The sequence below is a fragment of the Castor canadensis genome, chromosome 4 (genome assembly GCF_047511655.1).
Source record: "Castor canadensis chromosome 4, mCasCan1.hap1v2, whole genome shotgun sequence".
NCBI lineage: Eukaryota > Metazoa > Chordata > Mammalia > Rodentia > Castoridae > Castor > Castor canadensis.
In genome coordinates this window covers 56,386,743-56,402,437 of record NC_133389.1, presented here as the reverse complement: position 1 = coordinate 56,402,437, position 15,695 = coordinate 56,386,743, and the positions used below count along the sequence as shown (strand labels likewise).

General features: G+C 37.4%; 2 protein-coding genes across 6 annotated transcripts in view; one reads left to right on the top strand and one right to left on the bottom strand.

The window, feature by feature from the left end:
* Positions 1-9,795, bottom strand: part of Ndc80 (NDC80 kinetochore complex component) — a 39,604-nt gene extending 29,809 nt beyond the window's left edge. The window contains exons 1-6 of the mRNA XM_020152172.2: positions 9,648-9,795; positions 8,099-8,208; positions 6,763-6,840; positions 4,477-4,600; positions 4,209-4,381; positions 1,712-1,814 (exon numbers count right to left, since the gene is read on the bottom strand). Coding sequence (XP_020007761.1) covers positions 1,712-1,814; positions 4,209-4,381; positions 4,477-4,600; positions 6,763-6,840; positions 8,099-8,199 — 579 coding nt within the window. The 5' untranslated portion in view covers positions 8,200-8,208; positions 9,648-9,795. The remainder of the gene's footprint in view (positions 1-1,711; positions 1,815-4,208; positions 4,382-4,476; positions 4,601-6,762; positions 6,841-8,098; positions 8,209-9,647) is intronic.
* Positions 9,796-9,806: 11 nt separating this feature from the next.
* Mettl4 (methyltransferase 4, N6-adenosine) overlaps positions 9,807-15,695 on the top strand; it is a 39,896-nt gene continuing 34,007 nt past the window's right edge. Inside the window, exons 1-2 of one of the 5 annotated variants that reach the window (XM_074070215.1) lie at positions 9,807-9,924; positions 11,272-12,094. In XM_074070215.1, coding sequence (XP_073926316.1) covers positions 11,702-12,094 — 393 coding nt within the window. In that variant the 5' untranslated portion in view covers positions 9,807-9,924; positions 11,272-11,701. The other 4 variants (XM_074070218.1, XM_074070214.1, XM_074070216.1 and 1 more) reach the window with 4 other exon arrangements.

Sequence of the window (15,695 nt, the reverse complement as noted above, 5' to 3'; positions counted from 1 at the left end):
AAGAGGAGGACCGGATTTTTTTTTTTTTTTTTTAATTTTTTCTTGGGTGGCACTGGTGTTTGAACTTAGGGATTTGTGTTTGCTAGACAGGCCCTCTACTGCTTGAGCTTAAGGATTGTGAGTTTGGGGCCAGCCCAGGCAAAGTGAGCAAGACTTTATCTCAAAAACAAAATGAAAATAGGCTTGGGGCATAGCTCAAGTGGGTAGAGTGCTTGTCTGGCAAGTCTGAGGCCCTGGGTTCAATCTTCTATACCACACACACTCAAAAAGCCTATGGAGTAGAAAAATGAGTATGCTTACACATTGCTGAGAATGTTTTAATTTGTCCAAGTTTCTCTGGAGGGAAATTTTTCCATATGTTTCAACAGCCTAATGAATAAGCAGTCCCACATTGCTTGATGGAGGACATGTTCTGACAAATGCACTAGGTGAACACCTTAGGGTACGAACATAAACCTAGATGACATAGGTCAATCACTTCACATGGCCTCTTAATCGAGTCAAGAGATGTGGTAAATACAAGATGCACAAGGCTGCTACCAGCACAACAAGGTATACTATTTTATAGTGAACACTTTTTATATTTATTTACTTATAGTACTGGGGATTGAACGCAGGGCCTCACACTTGCTAAGTAAGAACTCTACCACTAGAGCTACACCCCTAACACTGAACATTTTTTTACATAAGTAGGAGTGCACTCTAAAATAATGATGAAAAGTATAGTACAGTAAATATATACACTATTACCACAGTTATTATCATTATGAAGTACTGCACCTTTATGTACTGTAGTTAATTGTGTGTGTTATACTTTTACATGATTGGTAGTATGGTAGGTTAGTTTATACCAGCATCACCACAGACATGTGAGCAGTGGCAATAAGAGGTTTTCAGGTCTGTAATGATTTTATGGGACCATTGTCATATATACCATCCATCTCTGACTAAAACATTATGTGGCACATGACCGTACATATTTTGCAGAGTAACAGAGTACTTTAAAAAGTATATACAGGGTTGAAGTTACAGGTCAGTGGTAGAGCATTTGTCTAGCATGTGTGAGGCATTGGGTTAAAGACTTAGGACCACAAAAATAAATTAAAAAACCATATCCAAAACATGTACTTTTAATTTCTATTTATTTATTTTTTTGAGGTACTGGGTTTGAACTCAGGGCATACACTTTGAGCGCTCACCAGCCCTTTTTTGTGATGGGTTTTTTTTGAGATAGGGTCTCACGAACTATTTGCCCAGGCTGCCTTTCAACCATGAGCCTGCTGATCCCTGCTGAGTAGCTAGGATTACAGGTGTGAGCCACCAGTGTCCAGCAAGATATGCTTTTTAAGTTGTCTCTAAGCTGAGAATTTATGGTTACATCACTCTATTTCCAAAACGTTTTGCAAATAAATATGATTTTAATTTAAAAAGGGGAAAGTGAATTTCATGAGGGAAAAAAAAAAGAATCAATTTCCTATTGATCCATTATTTAAAATGTAAAACCACAAAAAAAAAACTGCTTTGTAAATATGGAACTTCTGCTTACCTCTCTTGTCATAGGTTAAGAATTTGAAAAACTTAAAATCAAATGTGCTTTAAAAAATGAAAACTTAACCAGATTTTGAGATTAGTAAGAATGGAAGAGAAATAGGAATATTGTTTTGACTAACAAACATTCTTAGGTGTGCATTTAAAATATTAAGTCACATACCTTGATGCAGTCTATTAGCCAAACCAAGGCTGCCACAATGTGAGGCCAGGTATGAGGGGCTCCCACTGTATACATGGAGCTTTTGGATAGTGCAAAAGGATACCTATACGAAATTTGAAAAAACAAGGTAACTTTTGTTAAAATAGTAAAAATATTGACTAAGTTAAATGAGAAGTTACATTTTAAAAGTCTCATATGCACCCTCACAGTCTTGATTTGTTTTGGCACTATGGGGGTTTGAACTCAGGGTCTCATGCTTGCTAGGCAGGTGCTCTACCACTTGAATCATTCCGCCAGCCCAGTCTTGATTTGTTTGAAGATATCTGTGGAAAGTTTGTCTAATCTTCTTATTCTCCAATGATTTTATGTAGTTTTTGATTTCTTCTCTACAGATTGCTTAACTTGAAGAATATGATTTATAACCAGAATGCTGGACTTCTTCCATAATGATGTTTCCCTAAACTTATATCCTCAATAAACCACATATATGAATTACTCATCCTTGAATCTTCTTCCCACTCTGCACTTATTCTTATTTTTTCTTTTTGAAATAGTCTTACTATGTAGCCTAGGCTAGCCTAGAACTTGCTATGTAGCCTAAGCTGGCCTGAAACTCTCAATCCTTTTGCCTCAGACTTCTGAGTGTTGAAAATACAGGAGTATGACAACCATGCCTATGCTTTTTTTAGTTTCTTTTAACTTGATCTCTGTTTTTACTAGACCTCAATCCTGTTGTTTTGGTGCCTACAAAATCTGTGGTAACCAGCCTGTACTTTCTTTTTTTATTTTTAAATTTTTATTTTATTCATATGTGCATACAATGTTTGGGTCATTTCTCTCCCCTCTCCCTGCTCCTTACCTCCCCTTACCCCTCACTACCCGGAAGAAACTATTTTGCCCTTATTTCTAATTTTGTTGAAGAGAGAGTATAAGCAATAATAGGAAGGAACAAGGGTTTTTGCTAGTTGAGATAAGGATAGCTACACAGCGAGTTGACTCCCATTGATTTCCTGTGCATGTGTGTTACCTCCTAAGTTAATTCTTCTCAAACTAATCTTTTCTCTAGTTCCCGGTCCCCTTCTATTGGCCTTAGTCGCTTTAAAGTATCTGCTTTAGTTTCTCTGCGTTGAGGGCAACAAATGCTATCTAGTTTTTTAGGTGTCTTACCTATCCTCATACCTCCCTTGTGTGCTCTCGCTTTATCATGTGATCAAAGTCCATTCCCCTTGTTGTGTTTGCCCTTGATCTAATGTCCACATATGAGGGAGAACATATGATTTTTGGTCTTTTGGGCCAGGCTAACCTCACTCATAATTATGTTCTCCAGTTCCATCCATTTACTTGTGAATGATAAGATTTCATTCTTCTTCATGGTTGAGTAGAATTCCATTGTGTATAAATACCACATTTTCTTAATCCATTCATAGTGGGGCATCTTGGCTGTTTCCATAACTTGGCTATTGTGAATAGTGCTGCAGTAAACATGGGTGTACAGGTGGCTCTGGAGTAACCTGTGTCACATTCCTTTGGTATATCCCCAGGAGTGGGATTGCTGGATCATATGGCAGATCAATGTTTAGCTTTTTAAGTAGCCTCCAAATTTTTTTCCAGAGTGGTTGTACTAGTTTACATTACCAACAGCAGTGTAAAAGGGTTCCTTTTTCCCCGCATCCTCGCCAACACCTGTTGTTAGTGGTGTTGCTAATGATGGCTATTCTAGCAGGGGTGAGGTGGAATCTTAGTGTGGTTTTAATTTGCATTTCCTTTATTGCTAGAGATGGCAAGCATTTTTTCATGTGTTTTTTGGCCATTTGAATTTCTTCTTTTGAGACAGTTCTGTTTAGTTCACTTGCCCATTTCTTTATTGGTTCATTAATTTTGAGAGAATTTAGTTTTTTAAGTTCCCTATATATTCTTATCCTGTACTTTCTATTCCCATCACTTTGGCAGTTCAGTGCCTTATGCTTAATCAGCTGTAGTTGAATTAGAACCTACTGGTATGGTTTGAATATTTGTCCCCCCAGAACTCATGTACTGGAAACCTAGTCCTCAAAGCCATGTGTTAATGAAAGTCAGATGGCACCACTGGGAGGTGACCAGCAGAATCCTTATAATGGATTAATCCATTTCAGGCTTAATGGGTTACTGAAAAAGTGATTTTCTTTTAAAAGTGAGCTCTCTCTGGCACACTTCCTGTCTCTTGCCAACCGATGTCTTTGCCATGTTATAAACCAGCAAGAAGGCCCTCACTAGAACCCTAAACTAAACAAACCCCAATTCTTTATAAATTACCTGGTTCAGGCATTTCGCTACAGCAAAAACCTAGACTAATAAACCTACAGTTCTTTTTTTTCCTCTTCAATTTATTCTACATATATTGCTTACAGTGATCATCTTGAAACATGGTATTTTACTAACTCAAATTCTTTACAAATTTTTTCAATTTGGTGCTTCTCTGTGTTCCAATAATTTCTACAGACTAATGAAATATACATACCCAAGATCTTTAAAAATTCTTGGAACCTCTTCCTCAAATTTTGTGTCAGGAGGTTCATATGAAGGGCATAAGAAGCCATAAAGAAAAGTGAAGATCTTAAGGAAGTCTTTAATAGATGGAGCTTGTAGAGATTTCATGGATACACTATATGCATAACCATTTTCTGTAAGAAACTGTGATAATTTTTATGAAACATCAAACATTTTTGAACAGAAAAAACATTATTGGAAAAACATTCACAATTTAGATTAATTAAATTATGAACTACCTCACAGAGTTGTCGAATACACTGCTGAATAAACGTTTTGTCATTAAGTGGTCTTGGATCCTTAATTTTTTCAGAACTGGAAAATATACCAATTTGACTATTCCGGGATCCATGTCCACTGGTTCTGGAAGCATATATTAGAAAAAGGTAGTCAAAACTATGTCCTTCTGTGGTCCAGTCTAAATTATTTCAAGGCATTTTAAAATTTTATTTTAACCAGCAGCAAACATTGAAGTTTAATTTTTTAGTTCTTATTTAACTAAACACAATTCTATTACTTAAAGCAGAGAAAGACTAAAGTATGATACTATAGCAGTTAACAGATAATTTAGAAACAAAATGAGGTAAGAATTAAAAAATATACTTCTGGAGATGGGGATGTAGCTCAGTGGCAGAGTACTTGCTTAGCATGTGCAAGGCCCTGAGTTTGATTTCCAGAACTGCCATAACAAAACTAAAAAACCTTCTGGTGTTTTGCATGATTGACACACACACACAAACACCATCCTCTAAGTGCACATCCTCTAAGAATGACTATTTTGTGTCCACTAATCTGGTGCTTCAACTATTTTACAAGTTTATTCAATAACCTAAGACTTTCATTCCTATTTACCTCTCTACAATTGGTCCCCTCCTCTGTACTCCCTCATTTGCCATATTTCTTGTTGCAAGATTGCCTGAGGATTGATTGAGTTAACATATCATAACAAAGCATTGGAAACAATGTCTGGCCTATGGGAATACTTAAGAAATTTTAGATTTTGTAAATATTATCATCTGCTTAAATCAAACCTCAGAACTACTCTATGGAGATACTGGTATTGTTTCCATTTTTATATATAAGGAAATAGAAGCACAAAGAGGTAAAGCAATCCAAGTTGTACAGCTAAGGCCATACAACTAGGAACAGATTTTCTCCTGTTAATCTATGTGAAACTTTCCCCACCCCAGTGCAGACAGCTGTTGATCTAGTCTAGATAGTGATTGTCAAAGTGTTATCTAGGGATTGCTAAGAAGTCAAATCTATTTTCTTAATAAAACTAAGATGCTGTTTATTGTTTTCATTCTCATTCTTTCATAAGTGTACAATGAAGTTTTCTATTGCCACATGATATATATAACATTGTAACAGAATGAATGCAGCAAGAGATGAGAATCTAGTTGTCTTCTATTAAGTCAGACATTAAAGAGATTTGCAAAACTGAAATAGTGCTACTCTTCTGAAATTGTTTTACATTGAAAATGTTTTCTTAAAATTAAAAACATATAATTTATGTTACCATGTAATGGACTACTAGTATTTTTAATGCAATTAATATGTATTTTAAAATCTTTTGAGTTTTAATTTTTTTTTGGCAGTACTGGGGCTTGAACTCAGGGCTTCCACCTTGAGCCACTCCACCAGACCTTTTAGGTATTTTCGAAATAGGGTCTTGCTGGGCTGGCTTTGAACCGTGATCCTCCTGGTTTCTGCCTCCTGAGTAGGTAGGATCACAGGCATAAGCCACTAGCACCTGGCTTGAGTTTTAATTCCTGATTGCTTAATCTCTATAAATACAGCTCACAAAAGTTTTTAGAATCCTCATTAATCTTTATGAGTATAAAAAAGTTGAGACTAAAATGTTATACTAGAGGATCATTCTTCCTTATTTTACAATCTATGATTCTATAATACCTAAGAACTAGGTATAGTTTTTTTTTTTTTTTTTTTTGCAGTCCTGGGGTTTGACCCTCAGGGCCTCATGTTTGCTAGGCAGGTACTTTACCACTTGAGCCACTCCATGAGCTAGGTATAGAATTTTTTTTTTATTTCAATAAAATAATGAAATAGTGATCTGAATCTGCTTATGTATTTAGTACCATATAAAGCAGATATTACCTAAAATTTCAACCTTTTTTCAGGGTTTTTTTTTTTTTTTTTTTTTGTGAGATAGGGTCTTGCTATGTAGCTCAGGCTGGACTTAGCCTCACTATTCTCCAGCCTCTGCCTCTAGAGTGTTGAGATTACAGGTATGTATCACCAGGCCTGGTTCTAAATTTTAACTATTTAAAACATGGGAAAAAAACTAGAATATAATTTTTTTCTCAAAAGGGGCTATGACACCTAATTTTTTTTTCTGTTGTTGTTATGTGAGAGCGTCAACGAATGGCTATAAGAATCTTTTCAGCTGGGGGTGTGGCTCAAGTGGTAGTGCACCTGGCTAGCATGCATAAAGCTCTGGGTTCAATCACCAGTCACACACACATACAATCTTTTCATTAGATCTAGTAAAAAAATACCATTACCTTTTGCCAAATACAGAGACTTTTCTTTCAGATGTGGGTTTGCTTATACTCAACTTTCCAAAGGCTGGTTTCTCTTTGCTTTAGGAAAAATAGAAAAACAACTCTTTAAAAGAAAATCAATTTAAGAAACTTTGGAAATGTGTGGGAACCAATACCTCTTATTCAAAATCATGAAAATTTTAGCAACTGTTACAAACTGTTATAACTGGGATGGGCTAAAAGATAGTATAAATTATAATTCTCAAATGTGAAGAATCAGAACAAAGTACTTACCCTACATTATGGTTTTATCTTAAAATATGTACATTTATGGATACCAACATTAAGGAAAAAGAAAAAAATAAAGGTATCTTCAATTATAGGCTGATCACTACAGTTGAAAATTTTCTTCAAAAGCCTATTCTTTTTTTCCAATTAAAAAAATTTTCTTTTCAGAGACGAGGCTGGCCACAATTCTCTTGCCTTAGCCTCAAGAATACTAGGATTATATATAGGTGTGAGCCACCAAACCCAGGTTAAAACCTACTCTATCAGAATAAGGCTGTTACTTTACAAATTACAGACAAAAAATTGACAGGCAATGTTTTTCTTTCTAATACAATTAAAAACATAAAATCTTTTGATGTAAATAATATATAATAGTACCAAAAATTCTGTTTAAAGTATTCAGAAGAAAAAACATATACACATTTCAAATTTCTAAAAGTAGCAGAGGCTCATACTATGTAAATCTAAGTAGTTCAGCAAGTAACTGTACATAGGCAAGGAGTGTACCTAGAGAAGGATTGATACAGCTTCATAGTGGTTTATAAATAGCCCGTCATCTGGAACAACATTCTTAATACAGAAAAACAACAGTTTATGACAGCAAGATTATTTGGGCACTTTTTTCCAGCTAATCTTGTGGAAACAGTTTGGGAAAGTGTTCTGTAGTCTGATACTATATTGTAACTTATGATCATAGCAAGTAACATAGCTTTGATTTGATTTGATTAAGAACTTTGGTAGTTGGAAATATTTTAATTAAGTTGAAAGTTACAGCACAGAACCTGTTTAAATTTGTAGCTCTAAAATAAAGGAGAAAAATAAAGTGTTGAGGGGCAACCATCAGCCTTTTCAGTGGGTGCTTTGTAAAGAAAGCACTTGGCTTTGGGACTTTAAGAAACAAATAAGATGATGTACACAACTTAGCATCACAACCACTTTTAGATTTCATTGACCCCAAATTAAACACCGCTGCAAATAAGACAAGATTTCTTTGAATTAACCATTTTTAATGAATTCTTTGCCCAAGATAATAAGGTATGGGATAAGAACCAAAGGTGGAGGCACTTACGTTTGAGGGGTAAAAAGGCCTTGTTTATTCATGTCTTGGGCTCTTAACTCCTGCATAGAGAGGCGGCCAGCACCACCAGTGGAAACTGAACTACGCTTCATGCTTGTGACCTGCGTTCATGAATTTTGTATTAGAAAAATGTTCCAGATGTACATGGTACATTAAGCAACAACAATTATCTTTATCCTCAGATAGAAAGGTTTCATTTTTTTCAAGATAATCTTTTCCCTGAACTATCTTTACTTGTTCATGTACATTTAAGTCCTCATTTACAAAGAACATATATGTAACTTGAAGTATTCAACACATATAAACATGTACTAACTGCACACTGTGTACAAAGGAGTGTGTCAGGCAATGCAGGAGATACAGAGATGAATAATGGATGATTCCTGTTTTTACAAGGGTATTCGTGGTAGCAAAATCTCTGAATATTAGCCCTGACCATATCACTGTTGTTGCTTGTGTCTCTTTCAATGGCTGCCTGAGAAGAGCTACCACAAGTTCCCTTTATTCCCCTCAAAATGTTTCCATTTATTTGTTTATTTTGGTTTCAATAAAAGGGAGCTATTCTGTTTTCTTTTCCTAGTGTCAATCTCTCCTGTTTTATGCTTAACCCATTGTTTCTCAGTTTGTATTATATTGTTCTTCTAGTTCCAATCTCCCCTTTAACAAGCATAAACTATCCAGTCCACAAAATGGTCTGTAGGCTGCTTCATTTTCAAAACATACTAACACCTCATTCCTTTCACATCTGCTTGAAAAGCTGTCCTCCAGGATATCAATATTGACAAATGTTTCATCCTCTGTCCACCTCTGCGACATCAGACACTGTCCACAGAGCCTTCTCAGGTCTTGCCCGAGCTTCCAGGAAAGTGGATGTCTTGATTACCCCTTCACCTCTCTGGACACTCCTTAGTCTTATACTCTGATTTCACTTTTTTAAAAAACGGAACACTGGGTTTTCAGCAAGTGTTCTACCAGCGGAGCCCCTCTCAGGCCTCTTTCTCGGTTTTGGCCGCTTATTTCTTTTTCAGCGTACGTTTGTTCATCTATTTCAACTCTTTCACTCTCCCCTTTGGTCTAGTCCCAATCTCCATTGACAAGATTAGGTTGCCAGACAGGGCTGGAGGTGTGGCTCAAGCAGTAGAGCACTTGCCCAGCAAGCGCCAATCCTTGAGTTCAAACCTCTATACCACAAAAAACAAAAACAAAAACAAAACAAACAGAAAACAGACTTGCAAACATACTCTTTACCCAGCCACTAAGATGCCACGAACGCAACACCGCCAATGACAGCGCCTGTCCGTCCGTCGCTCCCACTCCCTTCTCTCTTAACTCCCTCTGTTCTTTCCCCAGTGCGCCTCGACCCTCCTCTCCTTCCCGAAGAAAGTGTTGCTAATAGCCATTTATTGGACCCGGCGAAAGTAGCGCCACTCACACTGGGCCCTACACCCCTCACGACAACAAACACTAACACGGTGCCCCTCGCCATCACTTTCTTCCTCCAGACCACTTTTGCATTAACAAAGTTAATGTCATTAGTTACCTTTCTTTCAGTTTCCGACAAGATCCAGCGACCGAATTTCTCTAAGCTGCGCAACTGCTCGTTAGATACGAGAGAAGCCGCCAAAACAACAGCTTCTGCCTCTGCCAGTCCCGGCGGTTTGAATTTTTAAAAAAATCTCCGCTGACGCTGACGTCATCACGCAGGACGTGAGCATGCACGCGCAACTTTTACGCCCCCTGCTACCTGTCCCCGGAAGTCTGCCTGCCGGTCGCGTCTCGCGGTCTTGCGGGCACTCTGGTATCTCTTTGCTAGTAGTGTAAGTGTCTTCTGCGAAGTCTGGCCTGGCCCTTAAAGTTGTTGAAGACCAAAGAGCGCTACGTCACCAAGGAATGGTCTGAGCACTCCAAGTCGCCCCGAAACGTTTGTCCGTACAGCAATATGGCGACTCCCATGTCATTTAGAAAAAGAGAAAATTTTTCCCCTCCGGAAGGATTGTCTTTCATGACTACTATTTAGATTGGTTCTGTTTCTATGATGAGAGTCTGAGAAGGCGGTGTGCATTTTCCTGACGAAGCGGCGAGGTAGGAGGTAGTGGCTGCTGAGTGTGGGTGCCGTCAGGTCCGAGGCTCGCGCCGCCGGGGCCGCAGCCAGGATTGAGGCCGGAGATTGGACTGCTAGCCAGGGCCTCATGGTCCTCTTGTGGCGGGTTGCCTGGGAGGAGCCAGGGGGAATCCGAGGAGTTGGGAGCAGGTATGAAGCAAAAAAGGAGTAAGTACGGTAGACTCCTTTGCTACAGTAGGACATTCCCGTTTTCCTGAATGTGAACCTAGAATTGCCCGAGTTTTGGAAAGGGTTAGGAATTCTGAGGGAAAAGTTTGAATGCCTGAACCTTGTAGCAATTGTGCCATTAACTAAAATTGCAGTTTGGGAGCAAGTATCCTTTCTTGTCTGAGTTTCAGTTTTCCCGGCTATATTTCTAGATCTCATTAGCCGCTATTGGGCCCTCTCACCTTTCGTGATGACCAACAAAGGGGACCAAAGATCACCAGAATCACCATCACTAATAGCCATTACAATTTATGTGAGCAAATGCCATGAGTCAGGCATTGTGTACAACGTTGCCTGTAGATTATCTCCTTTAATCTGTAAACTGGGATGTCATAAAAATGATGACATCGAGTCTCAGTGAGACCAAGTAACTTGTCCATGGTCATGCTACTAATACATGGAATTATTATTCCAATTCCTATTGGAATACAAACATTGTTAAATTACTCATTCTTATTCTGTGCGCCCTTAAAATCTCCACAGCCTTATTAGATTTAGAAAGCTATATACAGAACTGTAAACCATCTTTTCAACAAAGATAAGGAACTTTTGAAAAATCTGGTTACTTGAGGAGTGCGGCTCACATCAATTACTCTGGACCCTTAACTTTGGAGTTTTGCTAGGGTAGCGTTGGAGATGTGCGTGAAGGTTGAGTTTGTTCTGACTAGACCAATTGTTTAACCCTGTTACTCCATTAACAATAGTGATGAAGTAGGTTACTGATAGTGAGAATGGACTGATTTACTGTGGCAAGTAAAAATCACGGGCTGACCCACTGAATTATCTTCTTAAAAAGGAATTCAAATATATAATGCACTATTCCTTGATTTGACAGGACACTTTCACCTTCGAAAGATTCATTGATTTCCATACCTGGAGGATGTGCACCTAGTGGCTAGATCCTGGGACCAAAGCAAGAAGTCTTGAAGGGCACAGGAAGATAGGAGGAGGATCAAATTGGGATTCTGTATAACATCAGTTAAAAACCTTTTTTGGCCACATTGACTGAAAACTTTGAATGATCAACTCTGAAATTAAAGAAGTTTACATTAAGACATTGCCTTTTTCCTTAGAGTGGCTATATATATTAACATATGAATGCTAAATTCTCTTCTGTGTATATGTCCAATTTATACACTTGAATATCAAATCTACCTGTGTGTGTGAAGTACATATTTATTGAAATAAGTGACATTTAAGAGCTTGATCTTCAAAATTGGATTTTACTTTTAATTACTAATTGCTAGACTTTTTAAAGGAAGAGAATGTCTGTGGTACACCAGTTGTCACCTGGGTGGTTATTGGATCATCTTTCTTTCATTAACAAGATAAACTATCAATTTCACCAACATGATGAGCCTTGTTGCAGTAAAAATGAGCCCATTTCTGTCCACTTGGATTCTCTTCAAATGGATTTTATGTCTTTTTCTAGTGTTTCTGCTACATGTATCGCTTCTGATTCTACCATTAAGCCAGAGAATGAGGATGGAAGAAATTGTGAAATGTTCACACAAAAATATGTTTTTCGATCTGAACTATTTAATGTCACAAAACCTTATATAACTGCAGGTGTTCACAAAGGCGCCCAACAAACTAATGAAAAAGAAGATCTAGTGAATGGTGTTAAAAAAGAAAACTCCATTTCTATTATTGGGAAGGTAGAAAGTTTTAGTTTTTCTACAGAAGACATGTTTTTCATTCCAGTATACCAGATACCTTGTGATTTATTTATTTTTGGTGGGGCTGGGGTTTGAATTCAGGGCTTTACACTTGCATAGCAAGTGCTCTATTGCTTGAGCCACACTTCCAATCCATTTTGCTTTGGTTATTTTGGAGATAAGGTCTAGTGAACTATTTGCCTGGGCTGACCTTGGACTGCATTCTTCCTGATCTTGGCCTCCCAAGTAACTATGTGTTACAGGTGTAACCTACAGGTGCTTGGCTATTGTCATTTATTAAATATAAAGACAAGTCAAGCTGGGTGTGGTGTCTAACTTCTGTAATCCTCTCTTCCTGGGAGGTGGAGATCAGGAGGCTGGTGGTTGGAGGCCAGCCCCCACAAAAAGCTTGGAAAACCCCATTTCAATCAATAAAAGATGGGTGTGATGGTGTGGTCCTGTCATCCCAACTGTGGGGGAAGCATAAACAGGAGGATTGTTTGGTTTGGGCCAGCCTGGGTAACCCCATCTCAAAAACCAAAGCAAAAGGGCATGTGGGTCAAGTGGTAGAGTGCCTGCTTACCAAACACATGGCCCTGAATTCAAACCCCTAGTACTGCTAAAAAAAAAAAAAAAAAAAAAAGTCAACCCTAAGAAGGCTTTAGGATGTCCAGAGTAATTTTTAACTCTCCTAACATTCTAGCATTCTAGAATACCAAATTGCATTTTCAAAAGTAATCAAAGTTGGCTTGGAAGTGAATATTCTGTAAATGAAACAAAGCCAAGTAGCAATAAAATCCCTTTCTGCTTAGCCAGTTTTTTGTGTGTGGCAGTACTGAACTTTGAACTCAGGGCCTCATACTTGCTAAGCACATGCTCTACTACTTGAGCCATACCACCAGCCCTTTTCTGTGTTGGGTGTTCTCGAGATAGGGTCTCACAAACCATTTGCTGACTTCGAACTGGGATCCTCCTGATCTCTGCCTCCTGAGTAGCTAGGATTTCAGGCACGAGTCATCAGTACCCTGCTTAGCCATTTATTTTAATTAATTAATTTTTTGTGGTACTGAGATTTGAAATCAGAGCCTACTGCTCGAACCATTCCACCAGCACTTATTTGTGATGGGTTTTTTCGAAATAGGGCCACCTGAACTATTTTGTCCGGCTGGCTTTGAATTTCGATCTTCCTGATCTCTGCCTCCTGAGTAGCTAGAATTACAGGCATAAGCCACTGGAGGCAGGCTTAGCTATTTGTTTTACTTGAATGTTTTTACTGAAGAAAATGCTATTTCCCTGCAAAATTCCAAAGTAATAAATAGATTTTGGGAGGTTTTTAAAGACCCATCCTTTGTGGATAAACACATGCAATAAAAGTTTAAAAAAAAGGGTGGTATTTTTGAAAAGTTTCTAGTGATAAAAGTAGAAAGCTACTGTGGAAAATGTGTTTATAAAACATAAACTACATATACACACTTGTGTATTTAAAACCGATGTATTTAAATTCTTTTAAAAGGTATTTTTGGCAGTACTGGGATTTTCTTTCTATTGTTTTTTTTTTTTTTTGGTGGGACTGGGATTTGAACTCAGGGCTTCACATTGCTCTACCTACTGAGCTACACCCCAGTCTCAGTAGTGGTGTTTACAACTTAGGGTCTTGCATTTCCTAGGCAAGTGCTTTACCTCTTGAAGCACACTTCCAGGCTTTAAAAGTTTGAGAATCCCATACAGGATCAAATTACTTATGCTTTAGTACTTTTTGTGTATGTCAGGAGCTTAAAGGTGATTATGCAAAGTCTATTTCAGATAAATTATATTAGCATTTTATTAGTGATAGGAATAACATTCATTACTCAACCAACAAATGAGTAATGACAACAAATTTGTCAAATTTGACTCAACATATCTTTGAGCTCTATGTGCTTTTATACATAGTGCTGAGGCAAGAGAAACACAATTATAATTGAGTAGAAAAGAAAGAAATGAGAAAGTGTTTTGAGAATTAGAATTAGGAAAGTAATAGAAATATTGCTTTTACTATTATATTGTTGTAGGTACCTGAAAAAGAATTTTTAATATTCTTGTGATTTTTTTTCTTATACATAATTTTCCCTTTATTTATTTTGGTGGTACTGAGGTTTGAACTCGGAGGCTTGCACATGCTAGGCAAGTGCTCTGCTACTTGAGTCACAACTCCAGCCCTTTTTGCTGTTAGGTTATTTTTAAAGAAGGGTCTTGCTTTTTGCCCAGACTAGCCTGAGACCTCAATCTTCTTACCTGTGCCTCCCGCATAGCAGGGATCACAGGTGTGTGTCACCACTATGCCCAGCTTATTGGTTGAGATCAGGGGTCTCCCTAATTTTTTGCCCAGTTGGCCTTAAATTGCAATCTTCCTGATCTCCACCTCCTGCACATCTGGGATTGCAGGTGTGAGCTACCTTGTACCTGGCCTATATATATTTTTTCTTTTTAGCACATGTTTATTGATCATATGTGAGACACAGAAAAGAAAATACATGTTATTGTGTAAGAGCTCAGTAAAATGCAATGTAGGTAATATATCATTACATTTTTAAAAAATTTGATGGTACTAGGGTTTGAACTTGTTCTTTGTGCTTGCTAGGCAGGTTCTCTACCACTTGAGCCACTCTGCCAGTTCTCATTACTGTTTCTAATTAAGATGAGCACTTATAAAGGATTTTGCAGTTTAGGTTGTGGATATTAACTTTAAATTTTTAGTCTTCTATGTTGGGTAAGTTTTTCAGTATTGAAAACTATAGATGAGGATAAGCATATATAATGAATGTTATCTTTTTTTGTTTGTTTTTATTGGTTTAAGGTAGGGTCTCTCTGTATAGTTCAGGCTGGTCTAGAACTAATGATCATCCTGCCTCAGCCTCTCAAGTGCTGGGGTTACAGGTCTGGGCCACCATGCTTAGCTATTAATGTTATCTCGACAAAGCTTACTATATTTCTGATGTTAAAGCAAGTTACATAGCTAGCCAACTATTAAATTCATTCATTCAGCCAACAAACATTTTAGCCTGCTAGGAGTTTGATACAATGTAAGCAATAGGGTTTTAGCAGTAAATGTATGGTTTCTGTGTTGTGTGATCGCACATGTTCTTTTGTATGGACTTGTTAAATATAGAATATTGTTAATGGTATTGATTTCTACTAACCCTCAAAATAATCATAAAGAGCCTTTAAAAGGAATTTTCCTCTGCTAGTCATGGATAGTACCTCTTTTCAGAAATGAGAGAAGTTGAGAATAACTGTTTTGTATGTTTGATAAGTGACACTGTTAGGGTCACAGTTCTATTCTGTTCCATGGTTGCTGGTATACTTTTTCATGTGGAATTAGTTCTTATTTTCTGTGTGTATATTCACTTATATGTGGACAAATGTATGTATAAAATTATACATATAAGCATATTCTTACATAATATATATGTTATAGAAGATAAGGCTTGAGATGACTTTCTGTCACTTATTTTGTTTTTGATGTTTTGTTTTTTGCTTTGGGAAAGGTTACCTCCTTAGTACTCTTTGCATTGATTTTGACCTCAGTAGAGATTATTACCCCTTAACAACAGATATAAAA